Source organism: Heterodontus francisci, chromosome 3, assembly GCF_036365525.1.
Source record: "Heterodontus francisci isolate sHetFra1 chromosome 3, sHetFra1.hap1, whole genome shotgun sequence".
In the NCBI taxonomy this organism is placed as follows: Eukaryota; Metazoa; Chordata; class Chondrichthyes; order Heterodontiformes; family Heterodontidae; genus Heterodontus; species Heterodontus francisci.
In genome coordinates this window covers 10,474,905-10,500,627 of record NC_090373.1, presented here as the reverse complement: position 1 = coordinate 10,500,627, position 25,723 = coordinate 10,474,905, and the positions used below count along the sequence as shown (strand labels likewise).

Below are 25,723 nucleotides of genomic sequence, written 5' to 3'. Positions count from 1 at the left end.
AAAGCCCTGGTTAGACCACACTTGGAATATTGTGTTCAGTTCTGGTCGCCTCATTATAGGAAGGATGTGGAAACTTTAGAGAGGGTGCAGAGGAGATTTACCAGGATGCTGCCTGGATTGGAGGGCATGTCTTATGAAGAAAGATTGAGGGAGCTAGGGCTTTTCTCATTGGAGCGAAGAAGGATGAGAGGTGACTTGATAGAGGTGTACAAGATGATGAGAGGCATAGATAGAGTGGATAGCCAGAGACTTTTTCCCAGGGTGGAAAGGGCTATCACCAGGGGGCATAATTTTAAGGTGATTGGAGGAAGGTTTCGGGAAGATGTCAGAGGTAGGTTCTTTACACAGAGAGTGGTGGGTGCGTGGAATGCACTGCCAGCGGTGGTAGTAGAAGCAGATACATTAGGGACATTTAAGCGACTCTTGGACAGGTACATGGATGATAGTAGAATGAAGGGTATGTAGGTAGTTTGATCTTAGAGTAGGTTAAAGGGTCGGCATAACATCGTGGGCCAAAGGGCCTGCACTGTGCTATACTGTTCTATGTTCTATGTTCTATGTTAGGGGTGAAAGTGTGGGTAGGGAAAAAGGCAAGTGTTGGTCATTTCAGGCATTGAAATGACTAATGGGAGGGTTGGGGAAGGGCCATCCACATTTTTATTATTTGTTAATAAAAATTGAAGAATGCTGTACCTTTAAAAATTACAAGTAATTCTAAGGGTTTAAAGCCCTTTAACAATGGTGCTGGTGTTGGTGCAATGGCACTGGACGCTGTTACCGGGGAGGCGGTGGCCGGCCCCTCTACGTCATCAAGGGGTGTCCGCTCCGCCCTCTCTATTTAAATCAGCCTCCGTGTGTAATATCGTGGGGGCTCAGGGATGGCGCACTGTTGGACACTGTTTTAGTGAGACACCTGGTACTTTTTTGCTTGCACAAGTAGTCAATGTCTGCTCGCACACTTGTTGTAGCGATGTGGAGTATTCCAGATAGATGTCCATCTGTCAGGAGTGATTGTGATCACTCTGTCCCCATCTCTCTTTCTCTCTCTGTCTCTGTCTCTCTCCCTCTGCCCCCTCCTGTGTCTCCCCTTCTCTGTGTTCCCTTTTCTTTGTTGCTTTCCCCCTCTGTGTTGTCCTCGCTCTCTGTGTCCCCTCCCTCTGTGTTGTCCTTGCTCTCTGTGTTCCCCCTCTTTCTCTCTCTGCCCCTCTGTCCTCCCTCTCTCTCTTTGTACTCCTTTCTCTCTGTACCCTCTCTCTCTCTCCCTGTTCCTCTCCCTCTGGCCCTCCTCTCTCTGATCCCCCCCTCTCTCTATCTCTTTGCTCCCCATCTCTCTCTCTGTCCTTTCTCTCTCTCTGTGTCCCCCTTTCTCTCTCTCTGTTCCCCCTCTATCTCTCTTTCTCCTCCTCTCTCTCTCTCTGTCCCCTTCCCTCTCTCTGACAGTTTCAGAGACTGGGAATGCTCAGCAGATGGTTGGTCAGCTTTTTGAAAAGAGATTACAAGCCAGTTTCACAGCTGACAGCTGCCGATATCGGGACAGCAGTTTCACAACTTCAGACAGATTTGGGGTTTCCGGCAGGTTCTGACTTTTTTAAAAGCCCAATGGAAAACCCGAATCTGTCTGAAGTTTGGAAACCGCTGTCTCTGATGTCAGCACCTGTCAGCTGCGAATCTGTAACTTGCGATATTTTGAAAAGCCAGTCTGCAAGAGGAAGCCAATGGAAAATTTCTCATCTCCAGTCATGGACCCCTGGTAAGGATGAGGAACAGCCCGGGTACAGTTTACACATGCCGAAATGATGGAAACCTATGGCGGGCCAGATCCTGGCCTGCTGGCAGTATGTTGGACAATCCTGCTCTGGTGGGTTCCTTAACATACTGTCCTAGAAAACTATCTCGTATATATTCCAGGAATTTGTCCTCCACAGCTTTGCTGCTAATTAGGTTTACCCCGTCGATATGTAGATTGATATCCCCCATGAGTACTGTATTATCCTTGTTACACGCACCTCTAATTTCCTGATTTATACCATGCCCTACATTACCACTACTGTTTGGTGGCCTATAAACATCTGCCACCAATGTTTGCTGCCCCTTGTTGATTCTTAGTTCCACCCAAGCTGATTCTACATCTTGATCTTCCGATCTAAGATCCTCTCTTACTCATGTTCTGATCTCATCCTTTATTAACAGCACTACCCCACCTCATTTACCTTTTTGACTATCCTTCCTAAATGTGAAATACCCTTGAATATTCAGTTCCTAGTTTTGGTCACCCTGCAGCCATGTCTGTACAATGGCAATTAGATCATACTCCTTTACTTCTATTTGTGCTGTCAATTCATCTACCTTGTTGTGAATGCTGTGTCTTTTTAAACATTTTTCAGTATTTTGACCCTATCTGATACTGTCTGCTGCCTCTCAATTTCTCTTATCTTTCTTCCTACCATTACCAGCTTTGTTTCTCTCCTATCTGAAATCCCTCTCAGGTTCCCATCCACATGCTGAGCTACTTTAAACCCTCCCCAACAGCACTAGCAAATCTTCCTGCGAGGATATTGGTCCTGGCCCAGCTAAGGTGCAGCCCGCCCTCCTTGTACAGGACCCACCTGCCCCATAACCGGTCCAAGTGCCTCAGAAGTCTAGAGCCATTCCTCCTGCACCATCTCTCCAGCCATGCGCTCTATCCTTCTAGTTCTGTATTCACCAGTACGTGGCACTGGAAGTAATCCTGAGATTACTGCCTTTGATCTCCTACTTTTTAATCTCTTTCCTAGCTCTTTAAAATCTGCTTTGAGAACCTCATCCCTCTTTCTATCTATGTCTTTGATACCAATGTGAACCATAGCCTCTGACTGTTCTCCCTCCCCCAGCAGGATGTCCTGCAGCCACTCTGTGACATCCTTGACCCTGGCATCAAGGAGGCAATACACCATCCTGGAGGAACGTCTACGGCCACAGAAATGCCTGTCTGTTCCCCAAACTAATGAATCTCCTGTCACTGCCGCTCTTCCACTCTTTTTCCTCCCCTCCTGTGCAGCTGAGCCACCCGTGGTGCCATGCACTTGGCTCTTGCTGCACTCCTCCATTGCCCTCACCAGTAGCCAAAACAGAAAACCGGCTAGCAGGCGAGATCGTCTCAGGGGACTTCTGCAGTATTTGCCTGGTCCTACTAGACTGTCAGGCGGTCACCCATTCCCTCTCTGCATGCACTCTCTTTACCTGCAGTCTGACCACCTCCCTAAACGTTCTATCCACGTAGTTCTCAGCTTTACAGATGCACCACAGTGACTCCAGCCATCGCTTGAGTTTCGAAACCCGACGCTCAAGTTTCTGCAGCTGGTGACACTTCCTGTATATGTGGTCTCTAAGCCACGCGAAGCATCCACGACTTCCCACAAGTCACAGGATGCACATTCCACGTGACTGAGCTGCCCTGCCATAACTTTATTTTACAGACTATTTATTACAAACTGGACACGAGAAAGTAGAAAGTAGAATTACCCTTAGAATTAATTATAATGTAACTACTTAAAATATTCTTTTTTAAACTTTTTTTAATGTTTTTCTAATTTCCAGTTATTAACACTTGCACCCTAACCTGAAAGGTCACAGACCTGAAGCGTTAACTCTGTTTCTCTCTACAAAGATGCTGTGGGATTTGCTGAATATTCCAGCATTTTCTGTTTCTATTTCAGATTTCCAGCATCTGCAACATTTTGCTTTTATTTTAGTGTACTAACCTAGCTATTTACAGACACTCTCTAATAGCAGTTACTCACCAGCCAATTACCTTACAGCTTTCCTGTGATGCCACTGTTTGATTCTTTTTTCAAACTCAGTCAGCTCGTGCCGACTCCTGCAGCACCTCTCGCAGGTCTGGCTCCTCTCCACTCCCTGAAGACAGGTGAAGGCCCTGAGCCTCACACTGTATTTATCTGCTCCCGATGTTTAGGTGCTCCCTAGCAGGTCCGGTTCCTCGATGCATGGACTTCCAAAAGTCATTTGATAAAGTGCCATACAATAGGGGTTGTCAATAAAGTTAGAGCCCATGGAATAAAAAAGACAGTAGCAACATGAATACAAAATTGGCTGAGTGACAGGAGACAGAGAGTTGTGGTTAATGGATGTTTATGGGACTGGAGGAAGGAATTATAGTCCAGTTCCCCAGGGATCGCATTTAGGACCCTTGCTTTTCCTGATATATATTAATAACCTCGACCTTGGTGTACAGGGCACAATTTCAAAACTTGCAGATGATACAAAGCTTGGAAGTATTGTTAACTGTGAGGAACTTCAAAAGGACACAGACAGGTTGGTGGAATGGGCGGACAAGTGACTGATGAAATTTAACGCAGAGAAGTGTGAAGTGATTCATTTTGGCTGAAAGAATGTGGCGAGACAATGTAAAAAAAAGGGCTAAATTCTAAAGGGGGGTGCAGGAGCAGAGGGACCTGATTGTATATGTGCATAAATCATTGAAGATGGAAGGACAGGTTGAGAGCGCGGTTAACAAAGCAGACAGTATTCGGGCCTTTATTAATAGAGAAATAGAATACAAAAGCAGGGAAGTTATGTTAAACTTGTATAAAACACTGGTTCGGCCTCAATTGGTGTATTGTGTTCAGTTCTAGGCACCACACTTTAGGAAAGGTGTGAAGGTGTTAGAGAGGGTGCAGAAAAGATTCACGAGAATTGTTACAGGGATGTAGATAGATTGGAGAATTTGGGGCTGTTTTCCTTGGAGAAGAGAGGGTGGAGAGGAGATTTGATAGAGGTATTTAAAATCATGAGGGGTCTGGACAGAGTAGATAGGGAGAAACTGCCCCCATTGGTGGAAGAATTGAAACCAGAATACACAGATCTAAGGTTATTAGCAAAAGGAGCAATGGTGACATGAGGAAAAATGTATTCACACAGTGAGTGGTTAGGATCTGGAATGCACTGCCTGAGAGTGTTGTGGAGGCAGATTCAATTGATGCTTTCAAGAGGGAATTGGATAATTATCTGAAAAGGAAGAATGTGCAGGGATATGGGGAGAAGGCAAGGGAGTGGCACTAGGTGAATTGCTCCTTCAGAGAGACAGTATGGACACGATGGGTTGAATGGCCTCCTTCTGTGCTGTAACCATTCTATGATTCTATGAAAGGTGCTATATAAATACAAGTTGTCGTTGATGGTACACAGGGTAAAGCACAGGTGTTATGATCTGTGGTTGCACTGAGTAACCTATATGTCCAAGCAGCAAACAATCTATCCTTCCTTCTCCTTCCAATATCTGTGTGATATCTGATTGACTCAGAATGAAAGTGTCATCCATGATGAAGGATGTATGATGTGTATTGATAAGCTACAGTTTATGGAGTGGGTGGTACGTACCATTTGAACACTGAGGAAACAACAGTTTTGCTATTAGAACCCAGATGGACACCCTGTAATTTGGCAGCTCATCAATGTTGAGAAACTCCGACTGTCGCTGCTGCTGCTGCTCCACAAAGTTTCTGCTCAAGAACATGCAGCCGAGTGTTTGTCAAAATGGATTCTCAGTTGCCTGCTTTACTCAGCAATGGATTAGCTAGCGACAAGTTCTGTAATGCCTCCCGAGTGTCTGCATGGATCCTATGGCATTAAAGCTGAGGGAAGCAGTGACCTTACCTGCCACTGTTTATGTAGTGTACATGTCTGACTGTGCCAGAACCCCTGTTAGGCATTCACCTTCCATCATTAAAATTAGGGGCCATAAATATAAGATAGTTGCTAATAAATTCAATAGGGAATTCAGGAGAAGCTTCTTTTACTCAGAGAGCATTAATAATGTGGAGCTTGCTACCACAGGGAGTAGTTGAGGTGATGGAAGGTGTCATTGACAATGCTATCAAGTGGCACTTGCTCAGCAATAACCTGCTCAGTGACACTCAGTTTGGGTTCTGCCAGGGTCACTCAGCTCGTGACCTCATTACAGCCTTGGTCCAAACATTGACAAAAGAGCTGACTTCCAGAGGTGAGGTGACATCAAGACAACATTTGACTGAATATGGCATCAAGAAACCCGAGCAAAACTGGAGCGAATGGGAATCAGGAGGAAAACTCTCTGCTGGTTGGAGTGATACGTAGTCAAAAGGAAGATGGTTGTGGTTGTTGGAGGTCAATCATCTCAGTCCCAGGACATCATTGCAGGAGTTCCTCAGGGTAGTGTCCTAGGCCCAATCATCTTCAGCTGCTTCATCAATGACCTTTCTTCAATCATAAGGGCAAAAGTGGGGATATTCGCTGATGATTGCACAATGTTCAACACCATTCATGGCTCCACAGATACTGAAGCAATCCGTGTAGAAATGCAGCAGGACCTGGACAACATCCAGCCTTGGACTGATAAATGGCAAGTAACATTTGCACCACACTAGTGCCAGGCAATGACTATCCAACAAGAGAGAATCTAACCATCTCCCCTTGACATTCAATGGTATTACCATCGCTGAATCCCCCACTATCAATATTTAGAATTTAGAATTTAGAACATTACAGCGCAGTACAGGCCCTTCGGCCCTCGATGTTGTGCCGACCTGTGAAACCATCTGACCTACACTATTCCATTTTCATCCATATGTCTATCCAATGATCACTTAAATGCCCTTAAAGTTGGCGAGTCTACTACTGTTGCAGGCTGGGCGTTCCACGCCCCTACTACTCTCTGAGTAAAGAAACTACCTCTAACATCTGTCCTATATCTATCACCCCTCAACTTAAAGCTATGTCCCCTCGTGTTTGCCATCACCATCCGAGGAAAAAGACTCTCACTATCCACCCTATCTAACCCTCTGATTATCTTATATGTCTCTATTAAGTCACCTCTCCTCCTCCTTCTCGCCAACGAAAACAACCTCAAGTCCCTCAGCCTTTCCTCGTAAGACCTTCCCTCCATACCAGGCAACATCCTAGTAAATCTCCTCTGCACCCTTTCCAAAGCTTCCACATCCTTCCTATAATGCGGGGACCAGAACTGCACGCAATACTCCAGGTGCGGTCTCACCAGAGTTTTGTACAGCTGCAGCATGATCTCGTGGCTCCGAAACTCGATCCCCCTACTAATAAAAGCTAACACACCATATGCCTTCTTAACAGCCCTATTAACCTGGGTAGCAACTTTCAGGGATTTATGTACCTGAACACCAAGATCTCTCTGTTCATCTACACTACCAAGAATCTTCCCATTAGCCCAGTACTCTGCATTCCTGTTACTCCTTCCAAAGTGAATCACCTCACACTCACACATATTCTGGGTGTTACCATTGACCAGACACTGAACTGGACCATCTACATAAATACTGTGGCATAAGAGCAAATCAGAGGCTGGGAATTCTGCGGCGAGTAACTCATCTCCTGTCTCAATGCCTGTCCACCATCGATAAAGTACAAGTCAGGAGTGTGATGTAATACTCTCCTCTTGCCTGGATGGGTACAGCTCCAACATGGTCAAGAAGCTCGACGCCATCCAGGACAAAGTAGTCCGCTTGATTGGCATCCCATCTGCTATCTTCAACATTCACTTCTTCACCACTAACGCACAGTGGCAGCAGTGTGTACCATATATAAGATGCAAAGCAGCAACTCACCAAGGCTCTTTTGCCAGCACCTTCCAAACCCACAACCTCTACCACCGAGAATGACAAAGGCAGCACATGCATGGGATCACCAGCACCTGCAAATTATCCTCCCAGCCCACACCATCCTGATTTGGAACTATATCGCCGTTCCTTCACTGTCGCTGGGTCAACATCCTGGATCTCCCTTCCTCACAGCACTGTGAGTGTACCTACACCCCATGGACTGCAGTGGTTCAAGAAAGCAGCTCACCACCACCTTCTCAAGGGCAATTAGGGATGGGCAATAAATGCTGCCCATATCCCATGAACAAACAAATAAATTAAAATATAGATACATTTAAGGGGAAGCTGGATAAGTACATGTAGCAGAAGGAAAAGCTGATAAGGTTAGATGAAATAAAGTGGGAGAATGCTAGTGTAGAGCATAAATATCAACGTAGCCACATTAGGCTTGAAGGGCCTGTTCCTGTGCTGTGACTACTATGTAATCATGCTAAATTGATGATAGGTCCAGTCCTTGATATTATCGATTCTCTAGATAATGTGTTTCCCATGATTTTCAGGCTGCCAAGCTTCCCTCTCCTTTAGCTGGTATTAAACAAAGATATAGATTAAAAAGGCCACTGAAACCACTCTTTGACCTGCCAAAAAAGTTCCTCGTTCAATTCACTTCTCCTCCTTTTACACGATTAACATCCATTCTCAATGGAAGTTCAGTGCGCATTTTTCTGTTGTATCCTCCACTGAGAGAAATCGACCTTTAACAAAATTTCTCTTTAATAATCCTGTAACAAGGTTTTATTTCCTTTATTCTTCATACATACATTTTCAGCTATGAGAAATTGAGACGAATAGTAACAATGGAAGTAAACTTGCTTATTACTTTAGCTCACATTTTATTTACATCTACTTTTTTGCTAAAATTAATCCGCAAAGTAAAATATTCATGACAATAAAGGTAACATTTTTTAAAATCTGAACCTTCAACAGATTCAAAACAAAATAATTCCAGGCTTCCTTCATTTTTAATCTGCTTCACCTTTACCATAAACTCAGATTTCACAGTCAGCAGCAAAGTGACGCCACAGGCCGCTGATCTCGAAGAAAGCTGCCCAAAAAGATCAAGTGAGCTCTGTGGCCTGGATTTCCCAATGTTAGCTTGAATCTGGTGCCAAGCCTAGGGGATCTCCAGGTGTCCAACGCCAGTGATGTCATCAAGCAGGGTAAGCAGCCAATCACATTGAAGTCTTCTCACAGACAGCAAACCAGAAAGTGAAAACCACTGATTATCATTCACTTTTAATTAACTTTTATAGAGAGTGAAATAAATGATTGGGACATACACATGGGATTAAGGTAGAAACTGAAATACCTTAAACCAGTAAAAAAAACAATATTTTAAAATTATGTGGAGTTTATCATTATGGAGAAATTTGACATTCCACAAATATAAAATTAGTTTTTATCAGGGCCAGTCTGTGTGTTTCGCAGTCATTATGAAGTTACTACACTGTTAAAAGCCCAGTTACACTTCATTCAACAAGGTGTAACTTTTTCAAGGGTTTTTACAGTGAAACCAGCAGTAGAGTTTAACTTCTCGGCGGTTCCATTGATTGCGGCCTGGGGATGCCTCAACGGCCACCCTCTGGAGAAATGTAGAATTACTGACAGCAACTTCTGGATCTCCATGTTTAACTATGCATATGTAAACTCCTGACATTGCTACCAGTTTCAGAAATGACAATGAATGCTGACAGTTTCACCATCATTACTACCACAAAATCCAGATCATTAAGAAACATCTCAAGTTTACAGTGGTTGCAATCTTTAAAAGAATTAAAATGATTGGATTTACATATTTCAGTCCAATGCCATAACAACACTACTAAAAGTTCACATGTTAAAAGCACATTAAGTAGAAAACTGACCTATGTTCTAAATGGTACTGACTTTCCACACATGTTGGGTCAAGGTGTTTTACTTACATAGAAGTCTGTAATTGCAGTAATTACTCAGTGACTTTTTGATGTGCATTAACTCTGAAAGGTGAGAGTAGTGTTAATGATAATATAAAACTGTTACAGTGTCTGCAATGTGTCATTGGGCCAATGTGAAAGCTGACTAAAACCAATACCAGATAAAGTAGGAGTTAAAGATTGGCTCCAAATCGGTACAGCTTACTCTATTACTTTGAAAATGAAAGGAAGTCAGTATTGGGCTTACCTGCCATATCAATCGCGAAGGGTCTGCCTGCTCTCCAGCCCGAGTACCAGCCGACCACATGGCCGTGTTCCACCAGAGGGCGCTCATAGAGACGTCCACCCACAAATCCAACAGGCCACACAGCTACCTTTTGGGTTGAACGCATCTGCAAAAAGTGCCAAAACACACAATGTATTGATTTGCAGTCATATGAGGCTCAGTGATCACCTTCAAGCACAAAAAACGCCATTACAATATCCAGTAACCCTTGCTGGGAGACAGCATGTGTGATGCACCCCAGGATCAGTGGCCTGCTGACAAACATATGGTCCAGATTCACATGTGAAGAAAGAAATCAAAAGATAGAGTGAGTTTGTCTGACGTTGTATTCCAGGGCAGTCACTGCCTTGAGGATGTAATACCAAATGTGAAAATTTCACGAGTGTGGTGTTTTATAAGCATTGCCAGGGAAAGAGGCCAATCCAAGGTAGTGTCTCTAATTTTTTTTAAATCTCTATTTTAATGTTAAACATTCTGAGAATCTGAAAGTCAGGGCACATTCAAAATGCATGTGACATTGGCAGTATGGGAGGTTGTCAGGTATGTGATAACTGATCATTTGGTGCTTTGACTATTTGGAATAGTGAGAAAGGCAGTTTGCCAGGCTGACTGTACTCAACATATAATAAGAAGGTGTCATGTTTGTAAGATTGACTGTCTCTGCATTCGGGATCAGACTCATGGGTTTTGACAGAGGATATGATTATTCCTAGTTAAGGATTCAGTACTTTAAACCAATTAAACTTCCACTAATTATTGCCATTCTGCAAGGCTATAATCAATGTATTTAAATACTTAAATGTTCAGTACTTTTATTAGATTTCAGGTGCTCCCCCTCCTCTTAATACTAACTTTGAGACTGGCACTTGGAACAGCTCTGAAGTGTTCAAGATACTACATCCGTCACTTTAAGCCTAAATCAAAGATTGCCAACAGCAGTTATTTGGTTTATCGTAACAGACTCATCACTGAACTGAAATGACTTAGGACACATGGATATGGTGTGTTACAATCAATGTGTCCTATTCAAATGAAAATAAAACACTATGAAAGTCTTTTGCAATTCAATAGGCAAAACATCAGTCAGAAGAGTTGTTGTACTGAGGGAGTGCTGCATTGTCTGAGATGCTATCTCTCAGATGAGACATTCAAGCAAGACCCAGCTGCCTGCTCAGATGGATGCAAAAGATCCCATGACATTATTTGAAAAGCAGCATGGAGTTTTCCTGGTGTCCTGGTCAACATTCTTCATTCTTCCCAAAAACGATGCCAGAAACAAAAGACTTGTAAATGTGCTGGACACAATCCCAGCAGTTATGTTGGGATTATCCCTGTAGTGCCAACCCGTCTAGAATTTGTTGTAGGGCAGATCATGAAGCCACATCACTTTGGGTGTACACCTGCCTATGCTACTGGATACTCTCGGGCTTGCCAACTACCTGAGAGAGGGCAGTAACCCTCCCCCCACCCACCCCAGAGACCCCATTCTGTTCCTCCTTTGGCCTCCATTGCAAAGGCCATTTCCTTAGCCTGGACCTGACCACTGGGGCCCATTTACACCGACCTGGCAGCAGTACACCTCATCTCACTCAGCATCCTCTTCTCCAGTCTGAGCTGGGTAAGCAGGAACTCCCTGTGTAGGGAAGCCCACATAGACTCCGCCACCTGCCTGACATGACTGGCTTTGAAAGGAGGGAGGGAGGCTAATATCATCCATCGTATTTTCTAAGCTCCTATTCACCAATTTAATGTATAATTGGTGCGGTTCACAAAATGACTGGGCAGAACATCGGGGGGTCCTGCAACTTCAGAACCAGTGATCCCTGTAAAAACTGCTCCCACCAAAAATGCCTCTTGGAGAATAAGCCCTGTAGCAATAGCATTTAACCTCCGAAATAAGGTCTGAGAAAAGATTCAATTCAAATACAAATGTTCTGTGTGATTTGTTCAAATCGGTGTTTGATTAGCTCTTTATAAATTAGGCAGACTTGTTTCAATTCTGCTTGGTCCTGGTAACTGTTTCCAAGTTATTTCTTAGCTTTCCGGTACATTGATGACTGTATCGGTGCCGTTTCCCGCTCCCAGTCCGAACTGGAAAATTTTATCAACTTTGCTTCCAATTTTCAACCTTCTCTCAACTTCACATGATCTATCTCTGACACTGCCCTTCCCTTCCTCGACTTCTCTGTCTCCATCTCTGGGGATAGGCTGTCTACTAATATTCATTATAAGCCCACTGACTCCCACAGCTACCTCGACTGCACTTCTTCACACCCTGCCTCCTGTAAGGACTCCATTCCATTCTCCCTGTTTCTCTGTTTCCGAGGCATCTGCTCTGATGATGCAACCTTCCACAACGTGCTTCTGATATGTCTTCCTTTTTCCTCAACCGAGGATTCCCCCCCACTGCGGTTAACAGGGCCCTCAACTGTGTCCGGCCCATTTCCTGCACCTCTATCCTCACCCCTTCCCTTCCCTCCCAGAACCGCGCCAGGGTTCCCTTTGTCCTCACCTTCCACCCCATTAGCCTCCACATCCAAACGATCATCCTCCGCCATTTCTGCCACCTCCAGCGTGATGCTACTACCAAACGTATCTTCCTCTCCCCTTCCCTGTCAGTATTCCGAAGGGATCGTTCCCTCCATGACATCCTGGTCCACTCCTCCATTACCCCTGACACTTCATCCCTTGCCTATGGCACCTTTCCATGCAATTGTAGGAGGTGTAATACCTGCCCTTTTACCTCCACTCTCCTCACTAGCCAAGGCCCCAAACACGCCTTTCAGGTGAAGCAGCGATTTACTTGTACTTCTTTCAATTTAGTATACTGTATTCACTGCTCACAATGTGGTCTCCTCTACACTGGGGAGACCAAACGCAGATTAGGTCACCGTTTTGCGGAACACCTTCGCTCAGTCCGAAAATATAACCCCGAACTTCATGTCGCTTGCCATTTCAACACCATCCCCCCTCCACCCCACCTCGCTCTACTGTCCACATATCTGTCCTGGCCTTGCTGTAGTGTTCCAGTGAACACCAATGCAAGCTCGTGGAACAGCATCTCATTTACCGATCAGGCACTCTACAGCCTTCCAGACTGAACATTGAGTTCAATAATTTCAAAGCATGACCCCCTTTTTATTTTTAGTTTTCTTTTTTTCTTTTTATTTTATTGTAGTTTGTTTCATTATTCATTTTTTTTTTACCATGTGCCTGCCCACTGTTTTTTTTTCATGTTTGTGCTTTTGGCCAGGGCTGTTCATTATTCGGTCATTGAATACCCGCTCTGCACTAATGCTTTCTCTTTCAGCACACCATTAACACACCCTTTGCCTTTGCTCCATTACCTTCTGGTCAGTTATTCTCTGTGACTCTCTGTCCTATCAAACCCTTCCCTTTTGTTATCTTTTGCCCCACCCCCACTTTATTTGCTTAAAATCTATTCCATTTCTAACCTTTGCCAGTTCTGATGAAAGGTCACTGACCTGAAACGTTAACTTTGCTTCTCTCCCCACAGATGCTGCCAGACCTGCTGAGTATTTCCAGCATTTTTTGATTTTATTTCAGGTTTCCAACACCTGCAGTATTTTGCTTTTATTTCTTAGCATGTCTGTCTCAGATCAGTGAGTTAGTCTTAGATGACGAGGAAAGGAAAAAGAGGCATTCAAGAAAACATACGACATGAAAGCTCAACATCGAAGTTGCAAACTCCTTCTTATTTTCTATTATAACATAAAGCTCACTGAACTTCACAACTCTAAAAGTGTGTGATGTTACTGCCACTACTCACTTGTTTTGTTACCACTTCATAAATGTGTCTGCTAGTTGAAGCCTAATTCTAAACTATCGTTATATTATTCTGCCACCTTGTAAACACAAGGAGGATCCAAAGAAAGCACGGCAGAGAACCACTGGCTGAAATAATCTGAATAAGATTCTTCCTTCAATGCTACAAATTCCACCAAGGCAGGTGAAAACACTCTTGGGGATGTAGGGAACTACTGGTTGCCCACAAGAGTATTCAGGGACCCAGAATATCTGGAGTTAAAAAGGCCAAAATAGCTCAACAGCTTAAAAACCTGACCATTCTCTCTTTACACTTCCCCACATGGAGCTAAATTATCCGAACCTCCACCATAAATGCATTCTTTTCATTTGTTGGAGGTGTTTTACGACTCACATCATGGACTCTTTAGCTTTTATCATCTCAAAATACAATTCTGAGATTTGCACTGTACTGTCACCTCTCCCATGGCACTTTATACATTTCAATGCAGAATGTTTGGCGGCTGTGTGACTGTTTTGCATTAATTCACATTCATTTTCTGTTTTCTGTCTATTAACTAGATAACATATGATTGCTTTCATGCATACAAACAAAGCTTTTACACCATTTTTTTTGAAGTGAGGTCCTTTTTTACACTCCCAGTGCAGATCAAAATAAATTAGGCACTGTGATGTGTGTTGCACTGCAGTTTGTTTAGAATGAAATTAAAATTCCAGGCTCTGTTCCAAATATAGGCGAGGGAAAGCATTTGGATGCAGTAGCAGATGTCTATGACAGGTTGGTAGCTACGAGTTCTGTTATTTCACAGAAAGATTCTGCATACTTTCCAAGTGTGATTCATCGTGGTTGAAAAAGTGTTTCTTATTATGATGTGAGTCACTTGGGAAAATAATCATTGCTCCATGTGCTTGCACTCTGCATCAATCTTGCTGAGTATAAGTCTCTCTCCGAAAAGTTCCCATGGGTTAATAGCTCTCCCTGTATTTATTTGAAAGCAGTTAATTACATTGTGTAAAATGGACTGAGAAGTAGAAATGGATATCGAGTAGAGGAGTAGGACCTCCCCGATTTTAATTTCTCCATTATTAGTGACCATGCCTTCAGCTGCCTGGGCCCTAAGCTCTGGAATTCCCTCCCTAAAGCTTTCCCCATCTCTTCCTCTCTCTCTTCCTTTAAGCCACTCCTGAAAATCTACCTTTTTGACCAAGTTTCCATTACCTGTCCTAACATCCCCTCTCTCAGTGTCATATTTTGTTTGATGTCGCTCCTCTCAAGCACCTCGGAACATTAAAGGTGCTATATAAATGCAAGTTGTTGTTCAGAGTCTCCCAGATAGACCCAGAAACTGGTAAGGTGAAGGTTGATTTGTGTTTTTACATGATGGGCCAGATACTTTTATTAAAATATTATTAAAATTTAATGAAAACTTCCCCTGGCATTGTCTCCACTGATGCCCACGAGATGTTGGATGAGTTTAATATGCATTGCTGATTAGGGAATAGACTCCTGTTGCAAAATTCTGCTCCTGGCATGGACAATTGGCACTAGGAGTGTTCATTGGGAATGCGGGGTTGGAAGTCAATGGGTCCTACACTATTTACATCCACTCAATGCCACACCTGCATTCTGGAGATGTGCTCCTGGTTGACTAAGTTCTATGATGGGAGGGCAAATTTGTAAAATATGGCCTGTTGTTTTGAGAGCCCACAGTTCCTAGTGATTTCAGGGCCTCAGCCTGTCTGTAAATCTCCAGTTCTTTAATTGGAACTCATAACGTTGTAGTGCTGTAGTGTTTTGAAACTGCAATTGCATTGCACTTTGTGTACTCTAAAGGCTACTTTCGAATACACATGCTAGCAAAGGGAAAGTGAAAGTAAAACAGAGAATAAAGACTTTGTGATCAACAGCTTGCTGCTTCTGTCTCAATCTCTGCCTCACATATCTTATACTAAACTAGGCTGAACCTCACTCCAGGCCCAAGGACATCACAATGGTGGCGAAGTGACAAAAAAATGGTAAAAAACTGAAAACATTGCTTTCAGGTATGAAAATTTTAGAAGGTTTTTTGTCTACTTTTACAAACAGCATTTTAACTTTCAGGCTATGTTCGAGTAACACAGGAAGCTTGTACAGTGTATACTCACACACTGATCTCTCCAAAATAACCATCCTATCAAAAAAATATGGCCTTGGATCACTGCAGAGAAGTTTCCTCTGAAAGGAGTGCAATCCCAGATCCTTTATCACTGCATTGGTGATCAGTATGGTGTTGTCTCTGCCCCATCCACCACCTTTTGATGTACATTCAGAGCCATCATCCGTATTCCCACATTGGCAAAAGTGGCTAGGACATTTTGAAGGTGCGATGAAAGGTTTCACAATCACAGATGACACAAGGAAAAACACCTTGCTTCTACACTATGAAGGTGAGGAAATAGAAGATATCTTTGACAAACTTATGCCTGAGCAAAATGACTATAAAATGACAGCAAAAATTGAACTGATGACGTACTTCACACCCAAGAAAAACACCCTAAGGGAAACTGTTGTTTTCTGATGCACTAAACAAGAAACTAATGAGACAATTGACCAATATTGTACGTGATTAAGGCAACTAGCAACGAATTGCTACTTCAGTGGTGTTGAACGTGTCAAACGGGAAATCAAAACACCAATAATCGAAGGCTGTCTCTCTGGTCAACTACGCTGAAAAGCACTCAAGACAGAAAGCTGTCAGAGCTGTTGGAGTTAGCAAGATCACTATCGCTTTCAGAGTCTAGAGCTACTGAAGTTGAGGCTGCTAATAGTAACTACCACACTCCAAGTTCAACTCTGTGAACACTAATCATTACTCATGTGCCAGGAATCCAGCTGTAAAGCAAAACAGCTGTCTCACAAACAGAGCTGCGACTTATCCAAAGAATATTTCCACTGTGGGGGTGCTTACCCACATTGGATAGTGTCCTGCTACTGCTAAACAGTGTAAAGCCTGTGGAAAACCTAACCACTTTTCTTGCATGTGTCGCTCATCAGCAAAACCAAATACTAAGAACAATACCAACAAAAGGATGTCACGTATGTGTACTACAGCAAAAGGGCAAGAGAATGTAACTAAAGTAGAGGCAGATGACCCCGAGTATACTTTAGAGCTCTCTCTCAGACACAGCAATCAGCCAATGGTGATTGTAACCATTGGCTGCTCAGACGTAGATGCTCTCACAGACACAGGAGCATCTGTCAATGTCATTGGAGACAAAACTTTCAACAAACTTCAGGATTTCCCCATTCACTGCAAACCAGGGAATATGAAAATTTTCCCTTACAACAGTGACAAACCGCGAAAATCCTTTGAACTATTGAAATGCCAACCTCATTCAAAGACACTAGAATGAAGACTATTCTATGTCATATCTGGAGAATGTGACACACTTATCAGTTTCTACACAGTAACTGATCTGCACATGATTGCAGTCACATATGTTATTCCCACGCATAACAAAAACATTCTCAAACTTTATGCTGATCACTTCATTGATATCAGCAAGCTGAAAGGTGTTTCATGAAAGCTGCATTAGAGTCTAATGTGTTAAACACTTGGCTAAACTTGACCTCAATGCAGGCTACCATCAAACTGAACTTGCAGAAGAATCGAGATATCTTACTGTATTGTCTACTCACATCGGTCTTTTCTGATACAAGAGGCTCAACTTTGGAGTCAGTTCAGCAGCTGAGGTATTTCAGCACTTGATTCAATCTGCACTTCAAAGACTTGATGAAACTCTGAACATCAGTGATGACAGTCTCATCTACGGTCGTACTGAAAAGGAACTCGAGACATGCCTACATGTATACCTACAACGTCTCAGAGAATATAACCTCACCTTGAACAAAGACAAGTGCTTGTTCAATGAAAGCAGAATTGAATTCTTTGGTCATGTGTTCAGTGGTTAAGGAGTATCACCTGATCCATGGAAAGTTGAAGTCATTGCAAATACTGCAGATCCTACAAATGTATAATAAGTCCAGAGTCTGCTAGGACTCGTCATGTACTGTAGTCGTTTCATTCCTACCGCAGTACGCTATCTGCCTCCCCAATGCGATTTGACAAAAGAGACCACCAATTTGGAATGGATTAAATCACACAAACAGGCAGTACACCAGATCAAATGACATCTGTCAGCAAGTTGCACAAATGTCTATTTCGACCCTGAGAAGACACCCAGCTAGTCGTGGATGCAAGGCTGATTGGCTTAGGTGAGGTTCTCATGCAGAATGACAAGACAGGTAACTGATCAATCGCTGCGATGGCAAGCAGATCATTAACACCAGTAGAGCAATGTTATTCACAAACAGAGAGAGATGTAAGCTTAATCACATCAGCTAGCTTACACTTTCATCTCTACTTATACGGAAGCGAATTTAAAGTAATAATCGATCATTGACCACAAGTGAGCTTGTTCAGCAATCCACAAAGCAAACCACCCACTCAACTGGAATGTTGTATACTCAAACTTTAAGAGTACAAGTTCCATGTTGAGTATCAGCCAGGCAAGCTCAACCCAGTGAACGACCTTTCACAACATCCGCTGCCGACAGTTGGACCTACTAGTCATGAGGAAAAGGTTGCTGAACAACATATTAACCACGTAAGCATAAATGTGAGCCAAAGTCACTAAAACTAGCTGACATTAAAGCAGCAACAAAAACAAGATGGGGCTTTGCAATTATTTATGAAGAAGGTTATAGGCACTGACATGTTGCCTCACGACATTTGACAAAATTATTAACAGCCACGGACATGGGGGCAATTATATAAAGTAAATAGCCAATCTATATATAAAGTGTAGAGCCAATCTAATCCCATCAGAACACAGTCTGATTTAAATCACATGGGATATCTTACACTTTCATCTCTACATATATGGAAGCAAATTTAAGATAATAACCAATCATAAACCACTAGTGAGCTTGTTCAACAATCCACATAGCAAACTAGCAACTCGAATAGAATGTTGGATACTCAAGGTACAAAGAGTATGAGTTCCAGGTTGAGTACCAGCCAGGAAAGCTCAACCCAATGGACTTTTTTTCACGACATCTCTCCCCATAAATAAAGTAGCTAAGGTTACAAACATCAATGGAGATCAGCACAACTGTATTAACTAACTAGCATGTAAATCAATATGTAATGCCAATGCAAATTACTTTTGTTGACAGAATAGAACTAGCTACACCAGGTCACAGGGTGGTAGGTGGACCTTATCGGATGACCTCTGTGGATTCACACTCTGTCAAGAGTGCAAATTCATCCAAAAACCATGAAACTCTAGGAGAGGATTGTTATTGTGGTTATTGTGGTGAGACAGTAAAAAAATCAACAATAGGAAGACGAACCATTTCTCACATTGGTATTGTCACAAGACAATTTAACCTGTGATGGTCAATGGTTGTGTAACTTCTCCACCTGCTTGTAATATGTGTCTGAAGACGACAGCCAACAAAAGGACAGTGATCTCCAAATCAGGAGAATTTTATAGGATGGAGCAGATAGTACTTCAGACGAGTCACATAAAACAGAAAAGCACAGTGGGACAGGAAGGGACAGAGTGATTAACAATAAGTAGCCAAGACTTGTTTATTCATCTTGACAGGCTGTTAAACTAGGTCCTGGATTCTAAAATACAGAAATAACAGAATCTCTCATGGACAAAATGTCATTTGCTCACCAAAGCAAGTGACAAAATTAGATAAACACAATTGCAAGTAAATTGCAGTTCCTCCAATAAAGCGATTCTATTAAATTCAATTATGTCTATATCTCAGTCTCTCACTTTTGATTCCGATTCAGCTCTGACAAGCTAACTATGAACAAAAAGCTTTTCTGCAAAAAGTTGCACGGTTGTTACTGCATGTATTATTCAGTTACAAAATGTTTAGTCACTATCTGTAAGATTATACTCTAAACTAACCAATTTATGTCCAAGCCAAATCTCTTCCTTGTTCGCAACAGTGCACTTTTAGCGTAATGACATATGATACAGATAACTTTCAAATGACTTTGGCCACTCAGGTTATCTGCCCTCAATCTGGATAGTAACTGATGCACATTGCAGTTACTGATCTTTGACATACTTGTAAAACTTGTCCTTTAATCCAATTCACAGCAAAAAATCAATTAATGACTGTTTCCAGCATGGTCATTGAAACATAATAAATTTTACTATGTCTTTGTTGACAGTTTTTAAAACTGCAAATGAAGCATAGATTTTATTAAGGAATTGTGGACAGTACAGCATAGATTAAAGTTTATTAAAGCTATCCATTACATTGTATTTATTAACTAGTGTATATGGGTCAACAGCATCTTGTTGTTGCCACTATCACTCAGCCCCATTACATTGTATTCATGAGGAGCTTACAGTGGTGACTTCTGGAGATTCTTTGGATTTTTTTGCCTCTTTTCCCCTCGATACAAGTTCTGGAACAATGCAATTCCAAATGGAAAGCAGTGGAATTGTGACATTTATAGAGAAGAAACATTCCCTCAGTGATTTCTGCCATTTTAAAATGCGTTTGATTGGAACCCACCAGAAAACCATGAACTTGTCTGAAGTTCGGAAGCACTGTCTCTTCTCAAAGCACCTGACAGCTGTGAAACTGACAGCAATTTTTTTTAAAGTCGGACTGGTCGGAAAGAAGAGGCCAACGGGACATTTCTCATCACTGAAATTACCCGTCACAGACCTCAAAATTCTTTAACACAGACACGTTGTTGACCCCTGGTATGAACGCTATGGTATCATGAAACTGGAAAGACATGATTGAGAAAGCGTCTACAGACGAAATCGCTCACACACTATAAGGTCTCCACAATGTTCGAAATGAGCTCACTGTTACAACCAGATCTGAGCTCATATTACACAACAACTGTATTGTCATTCCACACTCGTTGAGGGAATGTGTTGTTGATATAGCACATGAGGGACACCAGGGAATTGTCAAAACCAAACAACTCCTTCGGGAAAAGATATGGTTCCCAGGAATTGACTGCATTGGAGAGAAAAATATTAATCAGTGTTTGCCATGTCGAGCAATCACAATGTCAAATAGAGTCATAGAGTCGTACAGCATAGAAACAGGCCCTTCGGCCCACCACGTCCATGCTGACCATAATGCCTGTCTATACTAATCCTGCATTACTACTAATGCCTGCATTAATTCCATATCCCTCTATGCCTTGCTCATTCAAGTACCTGTCCAGATGCCTCTTCAATGTTGCTACTGTTCCTGCCTCCACCACCTCCTCAGGCAGCTCATTCCAGATACCCACTATTCTTTGTGTGAAAAATTTACCCCTTTGATCCCCTTTAAACCTCCTCCCTCTCACCTTAAATCTACGCCCTCTAGTTTTAGTCACCCGTACCATGGGAAACAGACTCTGGCTATCTACCCTATCTATGCCTCTCATAATTTTATATACCTCTATCATGTCCCCTCTCTGCCTCCTTCGCTCCAGGGAAAACAGCCTATCCAATCTCTCTTTATAACTCAAGCCCTCCAAACCAGGCAACATCCTTGTGAATCTTTTCTGCATCCTCTCTAGCTTAATCACATCTTTCCTGTAGTGCGGCGACCAGAACCGCACACAGTACTCCAAATGCGGTCTAACCAATGTTATGTACAACTGTAACATGACGTCCCAACTCTTGTACTCAATGCCTTGGCCGATGAAGGCAAATCTTCATGATCCCCTTCAGATGCCCGAACTACCTCCAGGACCATGGATTGAAGTTAAACTTTGACTTCACAGTTTTGCCCACAGGTGAACACCTGCTTGTTGTCACTGATGACTACAGCAGATTCCCAATCATGGAATTTTAAAATTTTATTTATTTAGAGATACAGCACTGAAACAGGCCCTTCGGCCCACTGAGTCTGTGCCGACTAACAACCACCCATTTATACTAACCTTACAGTAATCCCATATTTCCTACCACCTACCTACACTAGGGGCAATTTACAATGGCCAATTTACCTATCACCTGCAAGTCTTTGGATGTGGGAGGAAACTGGAACACTCGGCGAAAACCCACGCAGACACAGGGAGAACTTGCAAACTCCGCACAGGCAGTACCCAGAATCAAACCCGGGTCCCTGGAGCTAACCACTGCGGACCCTCAGGATCTTATATGTTTCAATACTCTTCTAAACTCCAGCGGACACAAGCCCAGCCTGTCCAACCTTTCCTCATAAGACAACTTGCCCATTCCAGATATTTGTCTCGTAAACCTTCTCTGAGCTGCTTCCAACTCATTTACATCCTTCCTTAAATAAGGAGACCAATACTGTACACAGTACTCCAGATGTGGTCTCACCAATGCCCTGTATAACTGAAGCATAACCTCCCTACTTTTGCATTCAATTTGTTCCATTACACTTTTGCCTGCCAATGTTTCATTCCAATTTACCCAAGACAATTTACTCGATCTGACAGTACATTTGCCCTTAATGATAATATTGAAGTTTCTGTTGATGAGTACACAGTCTTACTGCACTGATATTATAGAATTACAATAACAACTGCGATTGGCACTTTTGGCGAAACCATTCTGTTTATATTGCATGTACTTTCTATAGCGTAGTCACCAGTTTGTACCTTCCCCAGTTGCAAACAGGCCAGCAATAGGGAAATGACTTTATTGATTCCTGGAGTAGGCACGAGAGCTGAAACTGCCCAGTCTTCTGGTGGCCAAATACATGGCTATCTCCAATAGCAAGTTGCTTTGCATTTATGTTGACATCAGGATTGCAAGCAAACCTGCTTTTCTGGTGAAATATGCTGCCCATACAGTGTGAGCATTATTCTAGTTTTTTCCTGAGTTACTACTGACTTCGGTGTTCCCATTGGAGGTAAACTGGCAATGTAAATATGTTTGTTATTGAAAATCACACTCCAGTGGTGACTTGCATTTACACTGCGCTTTTAGTGTGGAAAAATGTACCATGACCCTTCATGAAAATATTGGAGTGAAATCAAAGAAGGAAATGACTGAAAGCTTGGTCAAAGAGGTGGGCTTTAAGGGGAAATCTTAAAGGATGAGCGGGAGATGGAGAGGCAAAGGCAGGAAATCGAAGAGCGTTGGGCCTTAACAACTAAGGCACACTACCAATGGGGAGGGTGGGCATTGCACAAGACCACAATCAGAGGAATGGAGATCTCGGAGTGGGGTTGTATTGCTGCTGAGGTCAGCCAGCATGGGGTCAGAAAGGGAAGTTGGATGGTCAAATGATGAATGGGATAAGGGAAGTAGGAGGTGGATTGATGAGCATGGAGAGGGCATAAGAGGAGACAGAGAGAGAGATTCACGAGGAAGAGCCTCGATAGAGATTTAACTTGTTGGAAGGGGAGCAGTAGAATGGATGGTCTTTATCTTGGAATTAGTTATGTCATTTTCAATGAAAGCAGTCATCCCAATGCTTGACCAGATCTTTGCTTTGTTTGGAATCCCTCAAACAGTAAGAAGTGACATGGAGCCCCATTCAACAGCGATGAGTTCAGTAAATTCACAAACTACCTAGGCTTCACTCATAGGAAAATCACACCCCATTGGCCAAGAGCTAATGGTGAAGTTAAGAGATTTATGCAAACCTTGAAAAAAGTGATATGTACAGCGACAGCTGTGAACAAGTCATGGAAACAAGAACTATATCACATTCTTCATAATTACTGAGCAACTTCTCACTCGACTACTGGAAAACCTCCAGCTACACTCATCTTTGCACATCTGATGTGGACATGTCTTCCTGAGCTACCCTGAAGAACTAATGGTCAACACGATCAAGAACAGAAGCATCGAATGAAAGTAAATGCAGAGTGAAACATGAGATTTCGAGCTACACCACTAAATCCAGGAGAGAAAGTACTTGTGAAATGTGATGGTCATGTTGGAAAACTAACAACTCATGACATCCAACCATTTGCTGTGATCAACACTAAAGGATCAATTATCACTGCTAAGGGTGGTTCACAGATCATCACAAGAAATGTGTCATTCTTCAAAGCACTGAAAACACCATTTGTAAACTTTGAATCCAATTCAGACATCGACACCTCAGATGAAGAGCATGAGTCAAATGAGACTACATCTGATGTCAGGCGATATCCTACTCGTCAGCCCACCATGCTTGAGTTACTAGGCTGAATTCTATAAGCCCGCAGCCGTAATTGGAGGTGGCCGAGAAAAATAATGGCCTGCTTGTGTGGGCCACACACCAAAGAGCCATGACTCCAAGCACGGCAGCTTATTTAAATAGCTGGGGCGGCACCGGCCTCCCCGATCACGTGGAGGGGACGGGCTGTCCATCCCCGGCAATGGCATCAGCTGCCTGTGCACAGGTGCTGATGCCATTTATAAAGGGCGATCAGCCCTACCGGGAAATTTAAATATTTAAAGGGAATGGAATTAAAATAAATATATTGATCCTTTTTGCCCCTCTCCCACACCCCCAATAACAATTAAAATAATTATTAGCCCTTTCTCCCCAAAAATACCTTTAACATCTGACCTTCCCCCCCCCAAAAAAAACTGCACAAACTTTCAACTACAACCCTTCCCACTATCCCCTACACCCATGACATTAGTTTGACCCTGTTCCCCCCACCCCCTGTGCTGATATACTTACCTCCCCGCCACTCGACCACAAGTGTTCTGCCTCATTTCCCCAGATGGGGATTGGAAGACGTGGCAGTGCCGGCTGCCGGGCTGAAGATCGTGACAAGACATCAGCAAGCGATGTGAGATTAATTAATTCACATTTTAATTTATTCAAATTGTGGTCCTGTTGTTGAGCGGTGGGGGAGCCGCCTGAGGCCTCGCCGTCACCGGTAATATTGGGCTGGGCCCTGCCAGTGCGAGGTCTGTGGCAGGCCTCATCCTGGGCCATCTTCAGGTCCCTCCCCACCACGAATCCCGATGTCGAGGGCTCCTTTAAATCCGTCCACTATGTCACGAAATGAACTATTTACCTTTAAGTTTATTGTTTACAATTTTGGAAACAAACCATGGAAACATGTTGGGCTGGAATTTACCGGCGCCCCCAATGTCGTGGGTCGTGGCAGTGGGGTCCAGAAAATGTCTCTGGGACAGACTTGCCACAGGCCTTGATGCTGGGAAGGCCCGGCGTCATATTGCCAGCGGCGACGAGGCCTCATGTCAGCCCCCCCACTGCTTGGCGACGCAACCAATATTACCATAGTGCAAAAAATACTTACCTACTCCCACCGTCCATTCCCGTGCCATACTGGTGGCAGCAGCCAGTACTCCCGCACTGTCGGAGCTCCATTCAGAGATTCGATGTGGGACACTGGTGGGGAGGGGGGAGCAGGTAAGTATTTCAGTGCAGGGGGGGGATGTGGTGGCAGGGAGCGGGGAAACTGTTCTGATTGGTGGAAAGGATGGTGGGAGGGGGTTGAAGGTAAATTTAATGAACCTTGTGGGGGGAGGGGGGAACAGCCAGGTACACAAGGTAAATGGATATTGGGGGATGGTGGGAGAGGGGATGGAAACATTTCTTTAATTGTTCAAATAAAATGTGAAATGTCAATTTCTTTAAATATTGAAATTAAATGTAAGGGCTGGGAGCCCTTTAAAAATGGCGTTGGCACCAGTGCAGTGGTGTTGGATGCCGTTGCCGGAGATGGATCACCCGCCCCCTCCACATGATCGGGGTGGGGGAAGTGGCGGGGTGGGGGGGGGGGGTGCAGTCCGTCCCGGTAAATTAAATGAGCCGCTGCGTTTAATATCGTAACGGCTCCGCAGAGTAAAGTCCGTGCACGCTTGTAAAATGCTGCCCCCTCTGTCTCTCATTTACCAAGAAGGAAAGGGATGTCACATTGTCGTGTTTTGAAATTGCAATTGCATTGTGCTTTGTGTACTCTAGAGGGTGCTGTAGAACACACATGCAAGCAAAGGGAAAGTGAAATTAAAACAAAGAATAAAGAAGAAGCCTTTGTGTTCAACGGCTTGCTGCTTCAGTCTCAATCTCTGTCTCACATATCTTATACTAAACTCAG

At 43.3% G+C, this 25,723-nt stretch overlaps 1 protein-coding gene across 1 annotated transcript in view; it reads right to left on the bottom strand.

The window, feature by feature from the left end:
• The window catches only part of LOC137352062 (galactosylgalactosylxylosylprotein 3-beta-glucuronosyltransferase 2-like), a 315,900-nt gene that overhangs the window by 177,998 nt on the left and 112,179 nt on the right, over positions 1-25,723 (bottom strand). The window contains exon 2 of the mRNA XM_068017108.1: positions 9,825-9,969. Coding sequence (XP_067873209.1) covers positions 9,825-9,969 — 145 coding nt within the window. The remainder of the gene's footprint in view (positions 1-9,824; positions 9,970-25,723) is intronic.